This window comes from Eschscholzia californica, unplaced genomic scaffold (assembly GCF_041429995.1).
Source record: "Eschscholzia californica isolate CP2 unplaced genomic scaffold, dmEscCali1.0.p SCAF_2, whole genome shotgun sequence".
Classification (NCBI taxonomy): domain Eukaryota; kingdom Viridiplantae; phylum Streptophyta; class Magnoliopsida; order Ranunculales; family Papaveraceae; genus Eschscholzia; species Eschscholzia californica.
Genome location: NW_028238309.1, coordinates 63,109,073 through 63,130,174, shown reverse-complemented (window position 1 = coordinate 63,130,174; position 21,102 = coordinate 63,109,073). Strand labels below are relative to the sequence as shown.

General features: G+C 34.5%; 1 protein-coding gene and 1 non-coding gene across 3 annotated transcripts; both read right to left on the bottom strand.

Moving 5' to 3' along the window:
* Positions 1-5,112: 5,112 nt before the first annotated feature.
* Positions 5,113-5,208, bottom strand: LOC147560133 (small nucleolar RNA snoR31/Z110/Z27). The gene has a single exon (XR_015235493.1). It is a non-coding gene; the product is annotated as a small nucleolar RNA snoR31/Z110/Z27 (small nucleolar RNA).
* A 5,050-nt stretch (positions 5,209-10,258) lies between these two features.
* On the bottom strand, positions 10,259-14,204 carry LOC147560132 (wax ester synthase/diacylglycerol acyltransferase 4-like). Of its 2 annotated transcripts, XM_086662199.1 has the most exons (6): positions 13,721-14,055; positions 13,347-13,485; positions 12,877-13,064; positions 11,755-12,108; positions 11,389-11,526; positions 10,259-10,625 (listed from the first exon to the last, which is right to left on the bottom strand). In XM_086662199.1, exons 1-6 carry the CDS (start codon positions 13,937-13,939, stop codon positions 10,464-10,466), a joined length of 1,200 nt encoding a protein of 399 aa, XP_086518325.1. In that variant the 5' UTR covers positions 13,940-14,055; the 3' UTR covers positions 10,259-10,463. The 2 variants fall into 2 exon arrangements, with proteins under 2 accessions (XP_086518325.1, XP_086518324.1); XM_086662198.1 differs by having other exon boundaries at positions 12,877-13,485; positions 13,721-14,204.
* Between the last annotated feature and the right edge of the window lie 6,898 nt (positions 14,205-21,102).

Here is a 21,102-nt window from a genome sequence, read left to right as displayed (position 1 = left end):
CTTGTGTAAATTAAATTTTCTATAATTTATCTAAGTACGTGAGTTTATATGATGTATTTATTTCTTTATTTCGTAAGGGCAATTGTTTTTGTTATTCGTACTCTTAGTAAGGTACATGCAGTTACAAAAAGAAGTTATTGTTTAAATCAAGGTTAAGATAGTCAATGTTGAATAGGAAGGCAATAAGGTCATTTTAGAAAAATAAAATGGTACACTTTATTATACCAACATGACCTTACACTTAGGCTTAGCATTGCATGTTCCAATTTGCCCTATTTCTCACTAAAAATTGATTGTCTCAAAAATATTTAATGGGACTTTGTGGATCCAAAAAGGGAGACAAATAAAATAATGAGAGAGAAAGAAATTAAGGTCAATGTTAATTGTTATTGAAGCAAGTGTTTTTGAAGAAATGAGAGAGAAAGTTTTAAGATTTGATAATTAAGACCAAAGTTAAACAAATGGCATTTACATTCTCATTAAACCATTAAAAGCTCAGTCAGCAACAATCACGTTAAGTGTTTAGAAAGAAAGAAACAAACCCTAACTTATCACTGCACAATAAGTGATTAATATTACAAAAATTTAATACAAAGTAAATAAATTGAGCTCGATCTATTTCAAACTTTGACGTGGCGGTAATCCATGCATGACAAACAAACACAATTTTGTCATCAAAAGTTGAAACTCAAACGGAGTTGCTTGAAGTTACTGTATCTACGTTTTAGCCTTTCAGGGGTGAAGATCGGACCAAACCTCTCTTTCAAATTCAATATTCCCCTTGCCTCAATTTCTTGAAATTAAATCTAAAAGCCTTAAGTTTGACAACCTAAATGGAGGCAATACATTTTTACCATAATTTTTTTCTAAAATAGCACCACTACAACGCTATTATAAATTAATTATACAACGAGCTAGACACTAGATATATGATTTTTCGGTTTCAAGTGGGGAGGATTTGTTTTACTCGGAGCATCTTTAATGGGACACTCAAATTCTAACTCTTAGAGTGGCACATCTGACTTTTCGAGTTATTATTAAAAAAAAATCTCCAATTAGACACTCTTAGAGTCTCAATAGAGATACCTTAAAATTAGAGTGCCTTCTTGAGTTTTCTAAGTGTCACCTACTTACACTCTAAAAATCAATAGATATCTTTGTGTTTTTAACTATTTTTTTCCTATTGAAGTTAAGAGTAACATGTGCATTAAGAGCATCTCCAATGCAACACTCAACTCACAAAACTCAATTTGACACATAGGACTTGAGTTTTTGACAAAAAATACTCTCCAATGCAACACTCAACTAGAGTCTCAATATGATGTGGCAACAATAAATATTGAGATGCTCAAAAGAAAACTCAATTGTTGAATTTTCTTTTGAGTATCTCAACATTTATTGTTGTATCTCAATTGGTCGACATCAACATTTTATATATGAGAATAAGAACCAAAAGTAAATCTAAAGCAAATGTTGAGTTTTTTGAGTGTTGCATTGGAGATGAATTTTGAATTGAGTATCTCAATGGTGCAACCTAGGAAAGAGAAACTCAATTCATACTTGACACATTGGATTAATTGAGTTTTTGTTGAGTGTTGCATTGGAGATGCTCTAAGTAGAAATATTTTAAGGATCTCAATTGGGGACACAAAAAAGTTGAAAGTTTAGAGTGTCTCCATATTGCCACTTAGGAAAGAGAATTTTCGTTGACACTTGACAACTATGACTTTTAAAATTTTTGTTAGAGTGTCCAGTTGGACATGCTCTTCGTAGGAGCAAATTTGAAGTAAGCAGTTCCCTTGAAAAGTTTTACGGGTACACATTCCAGTTGACATGGTCAATTGAGTATGACCGTGCTAATTTCCTGTCAAATGTACAAAAAACAATCAAAACCGAGTATATGTTCTTAGTGAACAAAATCGTCTCACTATATTCTGAGTTTTCACTCAATCTATTTCATCACAAACTTTCTGGTTGCATTTGGACCAAAATAGACCATTCTTTAAGTAAAAGAGAAATCGACAATGTTACTGTTCTAATAGTAAACGTTCATTTGGACAGACTCGAGATAGACATAAAGGGGATTAAATTGAGGCGATAATAAATTACTCCCTCCGTCTCAAATTAAGAGACCCAAACCTAAATTTCCATAAAACTTTCACATATATTTTTTTTCTAGTTATACCCTCCTTAGAGTTGATATTCTTGACACAAAAAAATATATAGTGTTTGGTGTTGAAAGCAGAGGAAAAAAACATAATGAACTTTGGAGTTCATTTGAGTTCTTTTTATAGGTTTTGAATACGTGGGTGTGAAGGGACGCAACGTGATAGCATTTGTGACATTATATAATTGTTAGGACAGGAAATGTGAAGTTTGGGGTATGGCAGGTGACGCTGATTATATCTGTTAGACCAGAGAAAAAAAGCGTAACAAACGTCATTTTGTTTGATCTTTACCGAAATTGTACAAAAACAGGTAAGATCCTCGTCCTTCGATCAGGCTCTTTGGGACATGCTAGAATTTTGCTCAAAGCACACCCTAGACCAGAAGTTAGTCGTTCGACTTCGGGCAAAGTGTAATCAATCTTATTAATAAGTTATGGGAAGTTTTATAAAGGGCCCCATTCTTGTTAAAAGGGTGGGTGCGGACTCGCGCTGAATTCACAAGAGGGGCACTTTCAACAAGAATGGGCGCAGTTATTTCATGATTGTTGTTTTCCCCCCAACTAACTTTTCCTCTTTGTTGTTTACTCCCCCAAATAACTGAACCGCGTCCGAACTTTAAACGTGATCCTACCCTAAATTAATTTGGAATTGCATTTGAGTGTTCCTACTCTAAATTTAAGAGTTATGAGATGAACGCAATAACTACCCTAAATTAATTTGGAATCACATTGGAGTGATCCTACTCTAAATTTAAGAGTTGGATGAGATGAACGCAATGACATGCTTCGTTTTTTAAATTTGACAAGTTCAATTGAGCCAAATTCAATTCTGGCCAATCTCCACGAAACTCTCATCTTCATGTATATCCTTGGCTAGATTTGATGTTTAATCAAGTGCACTCCTATATCCCATGCGTGAATGTGGCATCCTCCATTCTCAAAATCTAAGGATGCATGTGTAATGGTTGGTATCCGTTCAATAATTGAATTGATTATAAAACCCTATTCACATTATTTGGCTCAAACTTTAGGCCTAGATTCTTGGTCAGTGCAACTAATTCGCAATGCAAAAGTCCTAGGTTCAACAAATAATTTTTCATAAATCTAAGAATATTAAACTTAGAGGGTGTTTGATTTTTTAGCACTTACAAGTACTACCACTTACTAAGTAAGTGATATCAAATTTAAGTGCTATGACGTTTGTTTTCCATCGGTTCTAAGTGCTTGATTTTAATTTTTATATTAATTCTAAATGTTATAAAAATGAAAAATTGTCTGTTTTAACCTTAGTACATTTACACATTAGCATTTTATACTAATTCATAATAAGTTCGTTAGTTTAGAGAAAAGAAAATTACGGTTTACGAATGTTATGTCAAAAATATTAATCGTAAATAATTAAGAATATGAAGGTGAAAGAACTTAGTTGTATCATGGAGTTTGGGTGTTCCATGATTAGTGAAGGAAGAGATGTTAAAAAAAAATTAGGAGGAAAACTTAGGTGAATGATGAGTGAAGATAGAGAAGAGTCATAGCGAAAGTCATAAAAAAATTTCTATTTATCAATTGTTTAAGATTTTCTTTTTTTAGTTAAAATTATATTGGTAATTACAATATTAGGAGAAGGATAGAATTGTCTTTTTTAGCACTTACAAAGTAAGTGCAGAATAATAAGCTCCAACTTGAAGCTTACTATTTTGCACTTACTTTGCTCGAGCAGACCTTTGAGATCTTGAAGGTCTGTTCGAGCAGAACAAGGTCTGCTCGAACAGAGAGAGAAAGATGATGAGGTGGAGAGAAAACATGTTGGAAGAAAGAGAAAAGAAATGGAAGAGAGAGAGTAACGGTGTTATAACGGAAGGGGGCCATATGGGCCAGACGGGAAGCTGGTCACAAAGTTGGGGCCCATTAGGAAAATAACCCTTTCACTTAATAAGTGTGGGCCGGCAATTTCAAGCCGTTTTTTTTTTCACTTAATAAGTGAATATCACTTGTAAGCGTGGTCATAGTAAGTGCAAAAAAGTAAGCTCCAACTTGGAACTTATTTTTTTGCACTTACTTTCTAAGTGCTAAAAATGACATTTTTATCCTTCTCCGAATATAATAATTACCAATATAATTATAACGAAAAGAAAATCTCAAACAATTGATAAGTAAAAAAAATCTTTTTATGACTTTAGCGATGACACTTTTCCTTCTCACTCATCCTTCACCTAAGTTTTTCTCTTAAATTTTTTTCACGTTTCTTCCTTCATTAGTCATGAAACCACCCAAACTCCATAATGCAACGTAAGTTCTTTCTCCTTCATACTTTTTAATTATTTGAGGTTAATATTTTCAACACAAAGTATTCATAAACCGTAGAAGTAATGGAAAACAAACGCCACAGCACTTACAAGTGATATCACTTACTAAGTGATTATCACTTAGTAAGTGGTGGAACTTACAAGTGCTAAAAAATCAATCACCCTCTTAGAAGTTTAGTGAAAAAACAAACGACCTAAAGTAAAGTTGTCGGCCCGCACTTAATAAGTGATTAAGTGCAAAAATCAAACACCCTATTAGGTATAAATAAAATAGTTTATGTGAGACTACAAATTATTTCGTTCATCGGACTTTTAGACAAGTTGAGTGTTTGGTTACCATCCCATGTTATCATTCTTTTTAGATACCCATTGTACCCTCAAGCTGAAGGGAACGTCTATGAGCATCCCTCATTTTTATTCTGAATCAGGCACTTGGGACAATATGAAGGCACTTGGGACCGGACCTGGTCTTTGCTGCCTTTGTACAGCACAGAAAGGCCTCGGTCCGGGTCCATCAGACAGTGTTCACTAGACTGACTCTTGCCCATGAGCCTGAAAAAGAGATGGTTTAAAGGTTATCTATTCAGACCTAGAAATGTACGTATTACCAGTTCTAGTTATTTATCTCAAACTAATAAAAACATCATCAGAAAAAGAAGTGATATTCTCATACACAATTAAATGTGTCAGAAGGTGTCCTAAGATATTTTCCTTCTCTGTTCATCACTTGATGTTTTCTTTCTCTTTACAACTACCACTTTTTTCTCCTCCTAAAAAAAAAAACCCTAATTCCTTTAATAAAAATTAGGGCTCAGAAAGAACGTAGCGATGGAGATTAATTTTGGATCACATAAATTCAAAATTTATTTGATTTTAATCACCACTCCGTTTCTCATCATAGTCCAAGTTTTAGATCCGAAAGATAAAAATTCAAAATCTATAGAGACAAAGAAGAAAACCAACCAGAAAGAAATTAAAAGAGAAACCAATATCAAATATCAATTAGAAAAAGCTCAGATGAGTAGTAGAGAAGATGAGAAGATTGGGAAGCCTAGAATCTATTATTTATAGAGTTGTATTTCAAAACCCTAATTGACCTATCAATATCAACCGTTGGTTTATACAGATGAACGGTAGAACATAAAAGACGTATATGACCTTTTCTTTTATGAGTATTGACGAATGCTGCAATCAGAATGTTTTGGATCTGGTTTAGTACTTTGATTATTGGATAAAGGCCCGGTTATTGGAGAAAGGCCCAAACTCGGGGAATACATAAAAGTCTCCGGAACATATAGATTTAGTCAATCAAGATCGACTTAGAATACATATTTACTTAGTTTTGAGCTAAAAAAAATCTAATCGTTGTTTATTCCTTATTCTTCATCTTCACCTCACATCTACATACACAAATTTCGACCACCACCTCCATAATTTCCTGCCACCACCTCTGCAATTTCCGCCCACCACCGCCATTTAATTATCTTTCTTCCTCTTCCTCCTGTAGATTTTAACAATTTCCGTCTCGCGTTTTATGATATCCTGACGATGAAAAGGAACCTGATTCTGCAGCAATTTAATGTTCCAAAAGGTTATTAGCAAAATATTAGTATTCCGAGTTGAGCTTCATTTGATATTTTGACCCGAATTTTGGGCCTTATAATTTTCCTCTCAATACTAATTCATCTTATACAATTGGCATAATAATTATCAATCCTCTTTTCTAAATTGTGAATTTAAGTGTTAGAAATATTCTAGGGTTCTAACTATAGATGGTGTTGACAATTAAGATCAATCCGATTACTTTTAGATCTTAAAACATCTTAATTGCAACACTCAATCTTAAAAACTTTTAGTGCCACAAGATTTTTAGAATTATTTTTCAAAAAAAGAAGTCTCTAATCCAAAACTCAATTTGGAGCTCTATGATGATTTGGCGCTAGTTAAATAGAGATGTATCAATAGGAAACTCTATTTTTAGAGTGTTCTCTTCAGATATCTCTAATTGTTCAACTCATCATATATAACATTTTGATCAATAAAAATCAAATCTTCATATATCTAAAATAACAAATTATTTCTCCACAAAATGACAACTACTCTAAGTAAAACACACAACTTCACATAGTTCCATTGGAGACGCAATAAAATTAAAGATTTCTATATTGCCACAAAAGAATGAGGAATTGAATTGGGACTCAAATTTAAAATTGTGGAGTCAGACCTCTAAATGCTTAGAGCATCCCCAACGGCCCTCCATAACGCCATTATCTGGCGTTATGGTGGGGTTGGGGAACCCAACAACCCTGGAGATCACCATTAATCTCCAGGGCTGTGAACAGTAGCCGGCCAGACCAAATGGTGAGGGGTGGGCTCCTCACTTTTTAATTCATTTTGCATCCTCTTTTTAGTTGTTTATTCTTTTTTCATCCCTTGAATCATTATAGTGTTTGTGGTTGGTCCTCATAAAATATTTTTATTTGGTCCCCATAAAATAATAAAATGTCGTAATGATCTTAATTTGTAACTTAAGTCTTATATTTCTAATTATTATTTTAATAAATTAATTGGTATCTCTTTTTATTTAAAAAGTGAGTATTAGAAACGATAAAAATAAAATTTGGTGTGATGAATAGTGATGTGGTGGGAGTTTTGGTGTTTTGTCTTTGGGTTCAAAAATTTGATAACACCAAATAATTTGGTGAAGATTCCTTTTGGTGAGTAAATTGGTGCTAACCATTGATGATGCTCTTATGGAGCCTACATCAATAACAAAATCTTGTACTTGTTAGACATGGTACCAAGTGTCAAAACGAGTTACTTCGGCTATGGGTGTGTCTTCAAAATTATAAAGTAGTTGTGCCTTTTGGGTGAACACATATTAAACTATGATATACAACCTAAATATCATCAGTAAAACCTTACCTATGTAGCATTGAAGAACCCCACCTTACGAAGAAACTAGATCAACTATATGTTTTTGATCCATACTCGAACAAATTTTGAGGGTAAACTACGACTGGTGTGATAATCTGAATACAAAGATTTTAGAGTATACAACTCTTAGACTACACATCCATGTTTGAGATCTTCATTATTTTTCTCTGATATTGATTATAATAATCATTACAAAGGCAATGATAGATCAGGACGATGTGATACGCACGCCAAATTTAAATCTTACAGATAATACAAGTAATATTTCAATAATCAAATTATTTAGGTAGATTAGTTCCTTATAGAACTCTAAAATTATGAATGCTCTGTAAACTAAATAACTAAAATGGGGATAATTAAAACACACATAAGGCTTTCTCCCAAAGGCTTTCTCCAAACAAGCATTGAATAGTTTGTGATCTATAAATTCTTTATTTGCTCCCACAATCACCATCATCTTCTTCCCCATGTAATTCACCATTGTTATCATCATATCCTGCACAATCCCCACCAATTTACTCCATACCTTTAATATAAACTTATTAGATAAACAAATTTTTATACTATTACTTTTTCATTTATTAAACGTTCGATAATTTCCCTAATCAGTCAAAATTATAAAATAATAAAGTATGATTATTGACGGGGTGGCGAAAAGATGAGGTGGCAGAGAGAGGTGATGACTAGTTAACGGTGTTATAACGGAATCTGAAAAAATGAGACCATCTGGATATTTTTGATAAAGTAGGGAGCTAGGCAGGAAACCGGTCACAAAGTTGGGGGCGATTAGAGAAATAACCCTTTTAAAAATGATGTTAATTAGAAAAATTTAAACGGTTAACACAACCAGACTAGACTACCCTTTCTGCCTTTAAACATGCGATAAGTTTCACTAACTTATCATATAGACGTTCGTATAAGTCTAATTAAAAAATAATTGGCACTAAAGGGGTTCCAATAGGCGTTCTCATACATCTCTTTACATGGGTCATGGATAGGCTTATAAGAAGGGAATTCACTGCCCCAACAAATGCTCCCTTCCCTGTGTAAGAGGAATTGTGAAATTTCAACTCATCTTTTCCTCCAGTGCCCCTTTACTGTCAAGGTTTGGGAAACTATCTACTTAAACTCCAATCTCCTTAACAATTCCATTTCAATCTCTCGCCTTATTTTGGACTGGAAGCAACGTAAGATATCAGATCGAAAGTCTTTTATTAATCTATGTATTCCCCCCGCCATAATTTGGTCGATATGGCTTGGAAGGAATAACAGAGTATTGAATACAAAGTGTGAGAAAGAAGAATCGTTGGAGAATGTCATTGTTTCAGTTAAGATTCTTATTTACTACTGGGCTTCTTCCCAAAATTGGTTTAAGAACACTTTGATTGGGATGTAATATGTAGGCTTTGAGCGTTTTGTAGATGATAATTATTCTTGGTTTGTTGTCTGTAGGGGCTGGTTAGCTATCTTGGCTTCCACCCTTGCTTTGATTTTCTTAATTAATGGTACTATTTTGCTTCTTCAAAAAAAAAAAATGTATGACCTTCAGGGCCCAAAATGTCTTTGATGATGGTAGCTATGGTGTTTATTCCAGTTCATGCATTAGTCCATGATTTATCTATGTCATAATGAATGTAATGACTCTTGGAGTCCCCTGTCAGGAAAAAAAATGCAACCCCGCCCTATCTAAATCTTATGACTGCTTCCGGCATAAGCACTAGTGTCAGTAATAAAACAACTGTTTTTCCCCAATTTGTTTGGACACATCAAAGGCATAATAACCCGACATGAGGGTTACTTTTTTTTCCGGTCATCGTTGAGATTGAACCCTCGCCGGTTCTGGCGAGGGTTCTCCTCTCCCTCTTTCTTCTATGTTTTATTCTCTTCTTGAGAAAATCAACTTCCACTGAGAAGGGTTGTTGCAGTTATCTCTATTTCTCCCATTTCAACAAACCCTAGAGAGAGAGACGAGGGTTGAATCCGGTCGACTTATTCTCTCAATCCACCGGTTTCATCTCTAAATCCCAAACCATTTATCGCAAATTAACATTTAGTGAGAGAGAGACTGGATTGAACTCCAAAGATTTGGATCTTGGTTCATCTCATACAACCGATTTTGCTATTCAAACAATCGATCATGGTTTATCTCATACAACCGATTTTTCCATTCAAAGAATCGATCACAGTTCATCTCATACAACCAATTTTTCTATTCAAACAATCGATCATGGTTCATCTCATACAACCGATTTTGCTTTTCAACAATCGATCATGATTAGGTGTTAAAAGGAAGGGGGTGGTGGTGGTGGTGATGGTGGTGGTGGTGTGGCGACTGCGGCGGTTTTCCGGCGACGCGGCGGTTATACGGTAACGACGACGGTTATCCGGCAACAAGGCGATTTTCTCCGGTGATGACGACGGTTTTCCGGCGACAATGGCAGTTTTCCAGCGAAAACAAATGGGGTGGAAATTTAGTATTTTCTTAATTTGTATTTTCAATTATTATTGCTGTACTTTGTCGACCTTTAGGGTCTTTTCATTCACGACCTTTAGGGTCTTTTCATTCTCGACCTTTAGGGTCTTTTTATCGAGTCGGTGTCTAGTCCAATTTCTTTCTCTTCATGAGGTACTTTGCATTTAAAGGTATGTAACTCTCATGAAGTTTTCAGAGGAGATAAATAAGAATTATCATCCATGTAATTGTGATTTTTATCACTTATGAAATGAAATGTTTCGCTTGGATTCAAAAAAAAAAAACCCCGACATGAGAGCCCTTATACCAATACTTCGGTCCAAGTACATTATACTATGGGTATCTTGTTTTACTTTTTTTTTTTGATGAAGGATCTTGTTTTACTTTTTATTTATTTATTCTAAAGATGCAATATTACATGAGTACAATAGACATACGTCACATGACCTAGATAAATCATAAGAATGTAATATACTTGTATCAACCAGTCTTTGGGACACTCAATGTCTTAATCTTTATCAAACTCATGATAGTTACAACAAGTAAATAAGTTGTCATAACCTAAATGTTGATAATTAGGTTATGATTGAGGTAATTTATCTAGTGAAGTAACAGAGTTGAAGATCCTCTCAAAGGCTTTCTCCAAACAAGCATTGAATAGTTTGTGATCTATAAATTCTTTGTTTGCTCCCACAGTCACCCTCATCTTCCCCATGTAACTAACCATTGTTATCATCATATCCTGCAAATGCCCACAAATTTTTCAATCTTAATTTAGCTTAAAATTACTGAATAAATAACATTGAATCATCTTCACGTAAAACCCACGAATCCCAAAGGTATTTTGCTTCAGTGTTAGAGCATCCCAAATGGTGGACACTTAAAAAATCACAAAAAATGAATCTTCACCAAATTATTTGTTGTTTTCAAATTTTTGAATCTAAAGACAAAACTCTAAAACTCCCACCAGATCACTATTCATCACACCAAATTTCATTTTTATCATTTTTAACACTCATTTTTTAAAATAAAATAAGATTACAATCAATTTATTAACAACTAATTTAAATTACAAGACTTAATCACAAATTAAAACTAATACGACATTTTATTAAAACTGATACGACATTTTACTAAAATATTTAAGGTAGTTTTTTTCGAATATTTTAGTGAAATATTTAATTTTATTGTAATTTAATTAAATAATTAAAATTTTATAGGACTAAACACACGAAAAAAACACTAAAAGAGTTAAAAGAAAGAAAACATAACAAAAAAGGACCAAAAAAGTATAGCAAAACAAAGGGAAGATCTAAAGAAAATTTAATTTAAACCATGGCCCACCATCCCACCATTTTGGTGGGAAGAACAGTTTGACCTGTCACTGTTCACTGCCAGTGTCGTAAGGGTCCATAACGCAAAATAATGGCTTTATTAAGGGCCATTGAGGATGCTCTTAGTTAAACAATATCTGTCGAAAAAAAGTAGTGTTGGAGTTTCATTACCTGAGGCACATTTACCACCACAAAGTATAATCCTTTAATAGGATGATCTGCCAATGACATTTGTTCGACCGGGCCAATCAAATTTGAAATTGAGATGCTCGATTTGTTTATTGTGGTCCGTAAGTAACTAGCTGTTTCCTGGAAAAATAATGTACATTTAAATTTATTTCATCAAACAACTATAATTTTGTGGCTGCTAGTCCTAGGGGACAGAGCAAGACTTTACTGGCTTTCCTCCATGACCGACTCTAACAATAAATGTCAGTCTGTCACAAAGGTTACATGACACATTGACACGTATATTATTCTCTAATTTTAGTCATATGAATGGTGCACGAAGGATCTAGGGTTTAAAGACGAATATACCTCAGAACCTCTTATTTTTCTCATCAATTCAAGTGATCTACCAGTAAGATAAACAGCAAGTGAGTTTTTCTTCTTCTTGATCATCTTCTTTGCTTCATAAACAAATTCCAATGGATCGATCGTCTCTAAGTCCACTTTTTTAGGGATTGAGACATGAAAAAAACCAAAATTGTTGCCCCATGGACCTTTAGCATTAGGTTTCCTCATTTCCTCAACTGTTTGATAACTTGTTATTTCTCTAGTGTTTAGTAATACTAATGCCGTCGAACTTGCCTTCCCTGAACCCTTATTCATAGCTTCCATGTATAATCTTGTTCCATAAAATATCACACCAACCATCACATCATTAATAGTCTGCCAATACCAGGAAAAACTCAATTAGGTTTTCATTGTTAAGGTTTTTTCTGGATTCTTGGAGTCCATAAAAGGCCAATAAGCGGCAAATTCTTTATCAACCATGATGCTCCACCCGACTTTTATTTTCTCTTTATAAATCATGTCTGAACACATATTCCAGCTGGGATTTAGCTGCAATATGGTTCGGGCAGAAAAACATTTTTCATTTTTGTTCATAATATCTACCTAAAATCTGATATGGACTATAAAATTACGCCTCATGAAGAATATGGTGAAATATGACCGCCCAAATCAGATTTCGAGTGGCTTTTTTACTCATCTTTTGTCGCCTCATGGCAGTGATAGGTATTGTTTACACTTTAGACACCCAGAACCAAACCTAACAAATATAGGGTTTTGTTTTTTGCAAATACTCTAGAAACCTACTCAAAGACTTTGTCACTTACTAAACGTGAACTTACGTACACCACGATCTAGATTCTCACAAATGAGGTAGAACTTTCACAATTTATCAAGGCAATACACTTTTTTTTTTGTTGAAATTAGGCAATACACATGTTGGTCCGGGGTTATTAGGGCAACATAAATGGCAGTGTAATAATATGAACAGGCAAGTTTGGCATCAGAAATTCAATGCCTTTTCAACCACATATATAATGGCACTCAAAGAAGGCCAGTCTCATAAAAAATGGTTCATATGTCACTTTTGCTAATAATGGTAATTAATTTTATCAACAATAGTATATACAGTATCTAATAGCTTACCCCACCAAGCTTTGTCTTGATTTGTTTGAGTTGATCAATGGAGAAGCTAACAGTAGTGATTGAAATTGGCTTATGTTCAACATCAACACTGGCTGACCTAATTGGACTCACATGATCTTCCAACATACTACTCTTGAAAAAGCTCCATGTAAATTCTGATATAGTGTTAATAACCATATTAACAAACCCTAAAACACAACCAATCTTCTTACTACTTACCTTGTTGTGATCATTGTCACCAAGAGTAGTAGTATATGTGGAATCGGACTGTAATCGTAAAGACGGAAAAGTTAAAGGAAGAGAAGGATTATCAGCTCTTTTTAAGCAAGTAAAGAGAGCTCCCATGAGTGAATATCCATCACCAAGTGCATGATGAAGCTTAAATAATATTGTTCCAGCTGCACTACTAGTTGGGTACTTAAATATGTAAATTTTCCATAATGGGATGTTTTGTGGAAGTTGTTCCATACTTATCTCTGTTAGGTAATCATCGAAGTACTCGTCGTAAGATTCCGGTGGTAATCCTTCAGGATAGACCGGAACGATAACATGGTCTTCGAGATTAACCGTTACCTTCTTCCATTGCTTCTCTCCGTCTTCATCTTTAACCTGAATCACCCAATTTGCTAATTAATTATCAAAAAATGTTAGGGAACAAGAAAAACCTGACAAATTCTAGGCATAGATTCTACGTGGGTTGTCGTGACGTGTTTTCGATGATTTTGATCCACTAAACAAGGATTCATAACAAGCCACGTAGGATTTCTGTCTATAGTCTGCCTAGTGTTTTTTTTCTCTATCAGGACGAATGAAATGAGAAGAGAGAGAGAGAGAGAGAACAAACCATGATGGAAGAGAAGCGAGGGTTGATAGGGAGGAAGACATTTTGGAGGAGATACATAGTTTGGGAGTCATCTAATGGAATCTCAAACTCTAAAGCTGCAAGAATAGTGAGAGAGAGGGATGAACTATTGTAGTATTGTCCAGTTGGAGTTGCTGGTTCCAATACTTCTTCATTCTCAACTACTAGTAGTGATGATCTTTCTTCTCTAGACTCCATCATATTCTCTCTCTGTATACTCCCTATACTCTCTATCTCTCACTTATATCAGACTAGAATGGATATATACAACCCAAGCAAGACTGTCTAGTTAGGTGATCAGATTTTTGGTTCTCAAGTAATGAAGGTGGCATCCTGTCCTACCTTAAATAAGAAAGAGAAAATAGGGTTGGTAGGTTTGAATCTACCAACCAATACCAATACCAAAGAAGATCTCAACTTCTATGAATTTTAATTTGGCAAACATATCATGTACCAGTAGTACCCCAAGAATAATAACAAGTCTTCCTAAAATGGTTATGTTAGGGAGATGCTAGAGTGCCATGAACCCATGATAGTCATGAATTACCATGAACCCATGATACATTTCCATATGAAAACATTTTAATAATTCAATAAAAGTCATATTATCTAGTTCAACAAAAAATAAAAATAAAAGTCATATTATCTTACAACTATAGAAAGCTATGTTGGAACACTTGGACTACAATCTCATTAATATCGTGAAAATAGACATAATTTATTTTGGGCGACAAAATGCACCTTCAACTTTCAACTAACTTTTTATGATCTAGGTCGGCCTCACGAAGAACGTACTTGGATCGTTTAACAACACAAACATCTATATGTGTAGGGATCTATGTGTATGAAAATTGTTATTTGTATTTATAATTTAATTTGTGCTAGCTTGAGATAGCCCAATATTAACCTAAATCGACTACTCGTACAAACTAAAAATCATGAATCCAACAAAAATAAATATTTTGTAATCAAGACTCGACTAGATCAAGACATTGAAGCATCTTTTGGATGTGACTTTCAAAATAAACAAAGGCTACCTAAGACAAGCTTAAGTTTGGTTTAGTTCACAATTCAAGCTTAAGACTAAAGATAAATAAATATGGAGTAGCTTAAGACTACTGGGTACTGTTAGGAATAGCCTTATCGATAAAATCAAGGTAAATATAACTTAGGAATCTTACAATCACTTAGAAAGTGTCAATGTAATTACTACCCGATCTATATCTTAATTTTAAGGAAAATGCTAAAGTTTCAAAAGATTTTGACAAAAGATAGTTCCCAACTGATGTGGCGGTTGTGGTTTCAAACTTTGACCAAATCTAGGCCGTTGAGAAATGAATATCACAACTGCCACATCAGCTGAAAACTTTCTTTTGTCAAAATCCTTTGTAACTCTAGCATCTCCCTCGTTTTAAACCTGTCAAAGTTCAACTCCTTTATCTGTAAATTATTTACATTTTATCTAATTTTAACCTGTCAAAGTTAAACTATACTCCTTAATCATATACTACTAATTTCAAGATTATTCCTAAATAAGAAAGAGAAAGGATGTTTATGAAATAATAAATGATAGGGAAACCCTAATCAAAGTACTCTTTTTCTTGTGACTTTGAAATTTATAGTTGTCTTGTAAAAAGCAGATGTGGGTGGACAGGTGGTTAGTTATTTACTATTCAAAGTCAAGTTTGATGGATGACCAATGAGACCACAGCTGGTTCACTGAAGGCATCTATCTATCTTAGAACAAAAACATTATGGGTTATTTCCCTAATGGCCCCCTACTTTGTGACCAGCTTCCCGCCTGGCCCCCTACTTTACGAGAAATACCCATATGGCCCCCTAAAACCGTTAACTTTAACTTTCCGTCACTCTCTCTCCTCCATCTCTTTTTCTCTCTCTGCCATGTCACGCCACATCATCTGTTACGCCACTTCATCACCTTCTCCGGCAAGGTCGCCGGCCGGAAGTTTGGCCGGCGACCTCTGCCGGAGAAGGTGATGAAGTGGCCTAATAGATGAGGTGGCGTGACATGGCAGAGAGAGAAAAATAGATGGAGGAGAGAGAGTGACGGAAAGTTAAAGTTAACGGTTTTAGGGGGCCATATGGGTATTTCTCGTAAAGTAGGGGGCCAGGCGGGAAGCTGGTCACAAAGTAGGGGGCCATTAGGGAAATAACCCAAACATTATTGAGAAATTGAGATGGAAACATATTTTTTTTTGAACAGCTTTAGTGGTTTCCATCGTTGGTTTTATAACATCTCTAATGCAAGACTCGATCTTAAGTGGCACCTAAGATTCTTTTGAGATTTTTACATAATTAAGTACAAATTGTGAGAGGTCCCATGTGTAACGATTGCCGGCGATGTCAATTTTCGACAACTTGCCTCAGAAGAGTGGTGGTGAAGGCTTGCGAAATTCCTGAAGGTGCACCTAATTCTGCTAAAGGTGCACCTAACAAGAAGAAATACCTTGACTTTTACTACCTACAAAATTATTTTGGGTCCACCCCGACGATAACACGGAGAAAATGAAAACGAAAATGATGCGTATGAATATGAAGACGACAATGAAAAGAAGACAAATAAAATTAAGGTGGAGGCGAAGATGAGGAAAATGGAAATGAAGATGAGGAATGAACAAAAAATTAAACAACAAACACTATTTTCTTAAACAAAATTGAACTGGGCAATTGATTGCGGGCCAGAGGAAGCTTTCCATAAGTTAAAGCTGTGGAGTTATATAGGCACAATGAGAAAAACCCATAACTTCATCCCTCTTTGACTTGAGCAATTGACTTTAGACCAAATCTTTGTTAATCTCAACCAAATAGAAAAAGGAAATGAAACAACCAAGTCCACTGAATTAGACCAGGTCTTTATCTCCATTTTTATTTTATTTTACCTTTGTTTTAGATTTTTATTTTAAGAACAAGCAAATAAGAGCTAATCCCAATTCACCAATACAAGTAGAATAGTAAATCGTACGATTAAGATATTATGATTGCACGTGACATTACATGTCAGTCTTAATAAGGATTAGTTTACTTGTATCAACAACAAAAAAATGGTTTATTTGATTATTTCCTCGAGAAAGAGTCATAAACAAAGCAGGAACTCGTACATTAGATGGGAGTTTTTTAAATATTGAACTTATCAATGAAATTAGAGAAATTATAAAATTTTGAACTAATAAGCAAGGGTTTTTTTTTTATTTAACTTGTACATACTTATTATCTTGTATTTATTTTTAGAAGGTAGAATTGTACAGAATTAATGGAGATAATATTGAATAAATAAATTAAGAGTCAGAGAGGTAAAGAGAGAGCTATTGGTATAGTAGTGTCTCTGTGTCTGTACTCACACTTCATGGTTCTTTGTGCCTTTGTCTCCCTCCTTTTCTTTTCTCAATAGATTTCATGATCCCTAAAACCAAGGAATGGTGCCATTGATATTTTTTTTTCTTTGTTCTTTTTTATCTTCATGTTGCTATTTGCATTCAACCACTCTATAGTCCAACCATTTAGAGTTGATTTAACCATTTGAGATATAAAATTACTTTTGTTGTAAATTTTGGAATTGATCGACTTGTACACACCATTGTTCTATACTTCTATCTAGTCGTACTGAATAATTGGGATGAAATACCTTGTCTACAAATTGTAAGCATAAATTTTCCAGTAACACATAAATTGAAATTAAAAATTAATTTGATTTAACAACAACTTTAAACACGTAAGTACAATAAAAAAAACTTGTTACTTTCTTAATAGACACAAACTTATCAAGAACAAAAACGAAACAAACTAATATAAGTACAAATGAAAGAGTTGAAGTAAGTTTGAGTACCTTCATTTATACATTTTCAAATTGGGTTATTTCCCTAATGGCCCCCAACTTTGTGACCAGTTTCCCGCCTGGCCCCTTACTTTACGAAAAATATCCATATGGTCCCCTTCTGTTACAACACCGTCACTCTCTCTCCTCCATCATGTTTTCTCTCTCTGCCAACTCACGCCACATCATCTGTTACGCCACCTCATCACCTTCTCCGGCAGAGGTCGCCGGGCGTCCAAATTTCCGGCCGGCGACCTTCAAACTAAAAAAAAAAAAAAATTTCTCTTCCTCTCTCTCTCTCTAAAATTACTCCGGCGAAGGGAGACCTTCGCCGGAGTGGTCTGTTCTCGAAGAACAGATCTCGGTTAGTTCTTCACTGAACAGATCTCGGTCTGTTCTTGATCAAGAACAAAAACGAAACAAACTAATATAAGTACAAATGAAAGAGTTGAAGTAAGTTTGAGTACCTTCATTTATACATTTTAAAATTGGGTTATTTCCCTAATGACCCCCAACTTTGTGACCAGCTTCCCGCCTGACCCCTTACTTTACGAAAAATACCCATATGGCCCCCCTTCCGTTATAACACCGTCACTCTTTCTCCTCCATCATGTTTTCTCTCTCTGCCAACTCACGCCACATCATCTGTTACGCCACCTCATCACCTTCTCCGGCAGAGGTCGCCGAGCGTCCAAATTTCCGGCCGGCGACCTTCAAACTAAAAAAAAAAAAAAAAAAAAATTTCTCTTCCTCTCTCTCTCTCTAAAATTACTCCGGCGAAGGGAGACCTTCGCCGGAGTGGTCTGTTCTTCACTGAATAGATCTCGGTCTGTTCTTCAAGAACAGACCGAGTCTGTTCATACAGACCACTCCGGCGAAGGGTTCGCCGGAGTAATTTTAGAGAGAGAGAAAGGAAGAGAGAAAAAAAAAATTTAGTTTGAAGGTCGCCGGCTGGAAATTTGGACGGCCGGCGACCTCTGCCGGAGAAGGTGATGAGGTGACGTAACAGATGATGTGGCGTGAGTTGGCAGAGAAAGAAAACATGATGGAGGAGAGAGAGTGACGGTGTTATAACGGAAGGGGGCCATATGGATATTTCTCGTAAAGTAGAGGGCCAGACGGGAAGCTGGTCACAAAGTTGGGGGCCATTAGGAAAATAACCCTTTAAAATTTTGGTTTTCTCACAAGGAAAAAGGGAACAATTTATTATTAAGGGTATTTTGTAATGTCAAAAGTGTACGCTTACAGTGACTACGGTTAGACTTAATAATCGCTTAATAGTGAAAGTTAGGCAAATCTCAAACTAAAAAAGTGAATACTTGTTACTTTAAACACACAAATACAATAGAAAACTTGTTACTTTCTTAATAGACACAAACTTATCAAGAACAAAAAACGAAACGAACTAATATAGGTACAAATGAGTAGAAGTAGGTTTGAGTTACCTTCCTTCATACATTCTAAAATTTTGGTTATCTGATAGGGGAAATGGAAAAAAATTTATTATTAAACGTGTTTGTAATCTCAAAAGCATACGATTTAGTGTTAGACTTGAGAATAATTTTTTTTTTTTTGTTGAACTCGACTTGAGAATAGCTTAATTGTGAAAGTTAGTCAAATCTCAAAACAAAAAAAGTGCCTACTTTTTGTTGAGGAAAAAAAAGTGCCTACTTGTGAGAGAGACCTATCACCTGATGTTTTCTATGGTCTATTTATAATAGCACCCATTTCTTTGTAATGATGTTTTGTGAGTTTCTAATAATTAATAAGTAATATCTATTATATTCACAAAAACACAAGTTCATAACTAGATTTATCATAATAATTTTTTTAAATATGGTCCTACAACATAGATATCCCAACTTGACAAATAGAGTTTGGGTGCAGTGGCATATTTGATAATGCGGCCATTTTTTTTTACTGTTTTTTAAACTTAATACGTTCAACTTCATTAAGTTTGATTTTAGATAGTCTAAGTAGGGCCTGAAATATTCACATTCATATATATATATATATATATATATATATATATATATATTTGTGGATCAGATGCCTTAATTCAAATCAATTAGTCTAATCACCTAGCACTAATCAAATAAGTCAAATCTTAGAATCATTTGTAACCTTTGAATATAAGCATATTTGCTATTAATCTTTTAATCACATCGGATCTGATTAAACGAGGATTGTGCGTTCCTATTGTAGCTTTATCCATAGAAATATTATTTAAACTCAACCCTTTAAAAAGCAACCATGAAATCTAACTTTTATTTTTTCTTTTTCTAATTAGAATGTTAAAGATAAAAGATACTTTTTATAAACCGTTTGTTTTATCTTTAACATTCCAACTACAAAAAGTCTTATGCGATCACAAATCTAAATTACGATGATTCCCAACACAAAAAATACAATTGTCGATTCTTCATAATCAAAAAGTTAAAACACATTTGTTGTCATTGTGCATTTCAATCGAGTAATTATCTTTCATTATACTTAATAGCTTGAAATTCGCGACTATTTACAGATAGTGGTGTTAATGACCTATAATTTTGTTGACGACGGTTCTGAAAGAGATGGATGGGATTTACCATTATAAATAAATATTAGTTAGGGAAGGCATATTTTATATTATCAAAGATAGATTAGGTAATAAGATATTATAGTTTACCTTGATAAGTAAGAGTTTGCTCAGAAACCCACAACTCAATTAACTAGTTTACGAGTAAAAAATTTGTTTACGGGGAAAAAATACATACTAATAGTTGAGAGGCCTATACTAGACTAGTGTGGGCTTGATATGGGGTCGGATTTGTGGTCCTATTGTCTACCCTTTTCCTTTTTTCCATTATTAATGAGAATTTGATTCTCTATTTCTTTCCACTATGTTGGAATCAACTAACATTCACTTTCAAATGACAGAAATCTAAGGTACATATACTACTACAAAATGAACAAAAATCTATACCATTGTATAGATCTTAGGTCTGTGTGTTTTTGTTACTTTGTTAGGGCAACTCCAACCCCAGTCTGTCTTAGGCTGAAAAAATCACTTTTTCACCCAAATTTTTGAACTCAGCTCAGCCTCTAAAATTCAGTTCCAACCCCAGCCTCTCTTGAGGCCGAAAATTTGAAAATGAAATTTCCCAATTTACTTAATAAAATTCAATTTAAAAAATATTGATTACAACTAATAATTGATTAAAAATTTAAAACTACTTAAATACGACTAAACACCAATAGAAATTAATTAAGAATAACTAAAAGGGGTTTCTTGGGTCTCGTGGTAGACCGTTGAACCAAGCTTCTCGCGCTGCTGTAAGCATTCGTGCAGCATGTTCGTCGAGAGACCTAATATCAATCTTCATTAAGTCGATCCCGTATTGTCGGTTTTTGTGTTCCTTATCTGTTTGTAGAATATCTTGTTGCAACCGTAGGGTCTCTTGTTGAACCCATACAACTTCCGTCAAAGTTGATGATCTCTGTTGGGATTCTTCATCTCTTTTTTCCCAATATCTCTCATTCAGAGTTTTTG

Bases quoted from the DNA above. Each gene is read 5' to 3' on its own strand.
- LOC147560132 (XM_086662198.1), bottom strand. From the start codon at position 13,939: ATGATGGAGTCTAGAGAAGAAAGATCATCACTACTAGTAGTTGAGAAT. The intron at 12,109-12,876 runs GTAAGCTATTAG...TGGTATTGGCAG, and splicing joins TCAAGACAAAGCTTGGTGGG to ACTATTAATGATGTGATGGT. The intron at 10,626-11,388 runs GTAATGAAACTC...GGGCATTTGCAG, and splicing joins TGGTGGTAAATGTGCCTCAG to GATATGATGATAACAATGGT.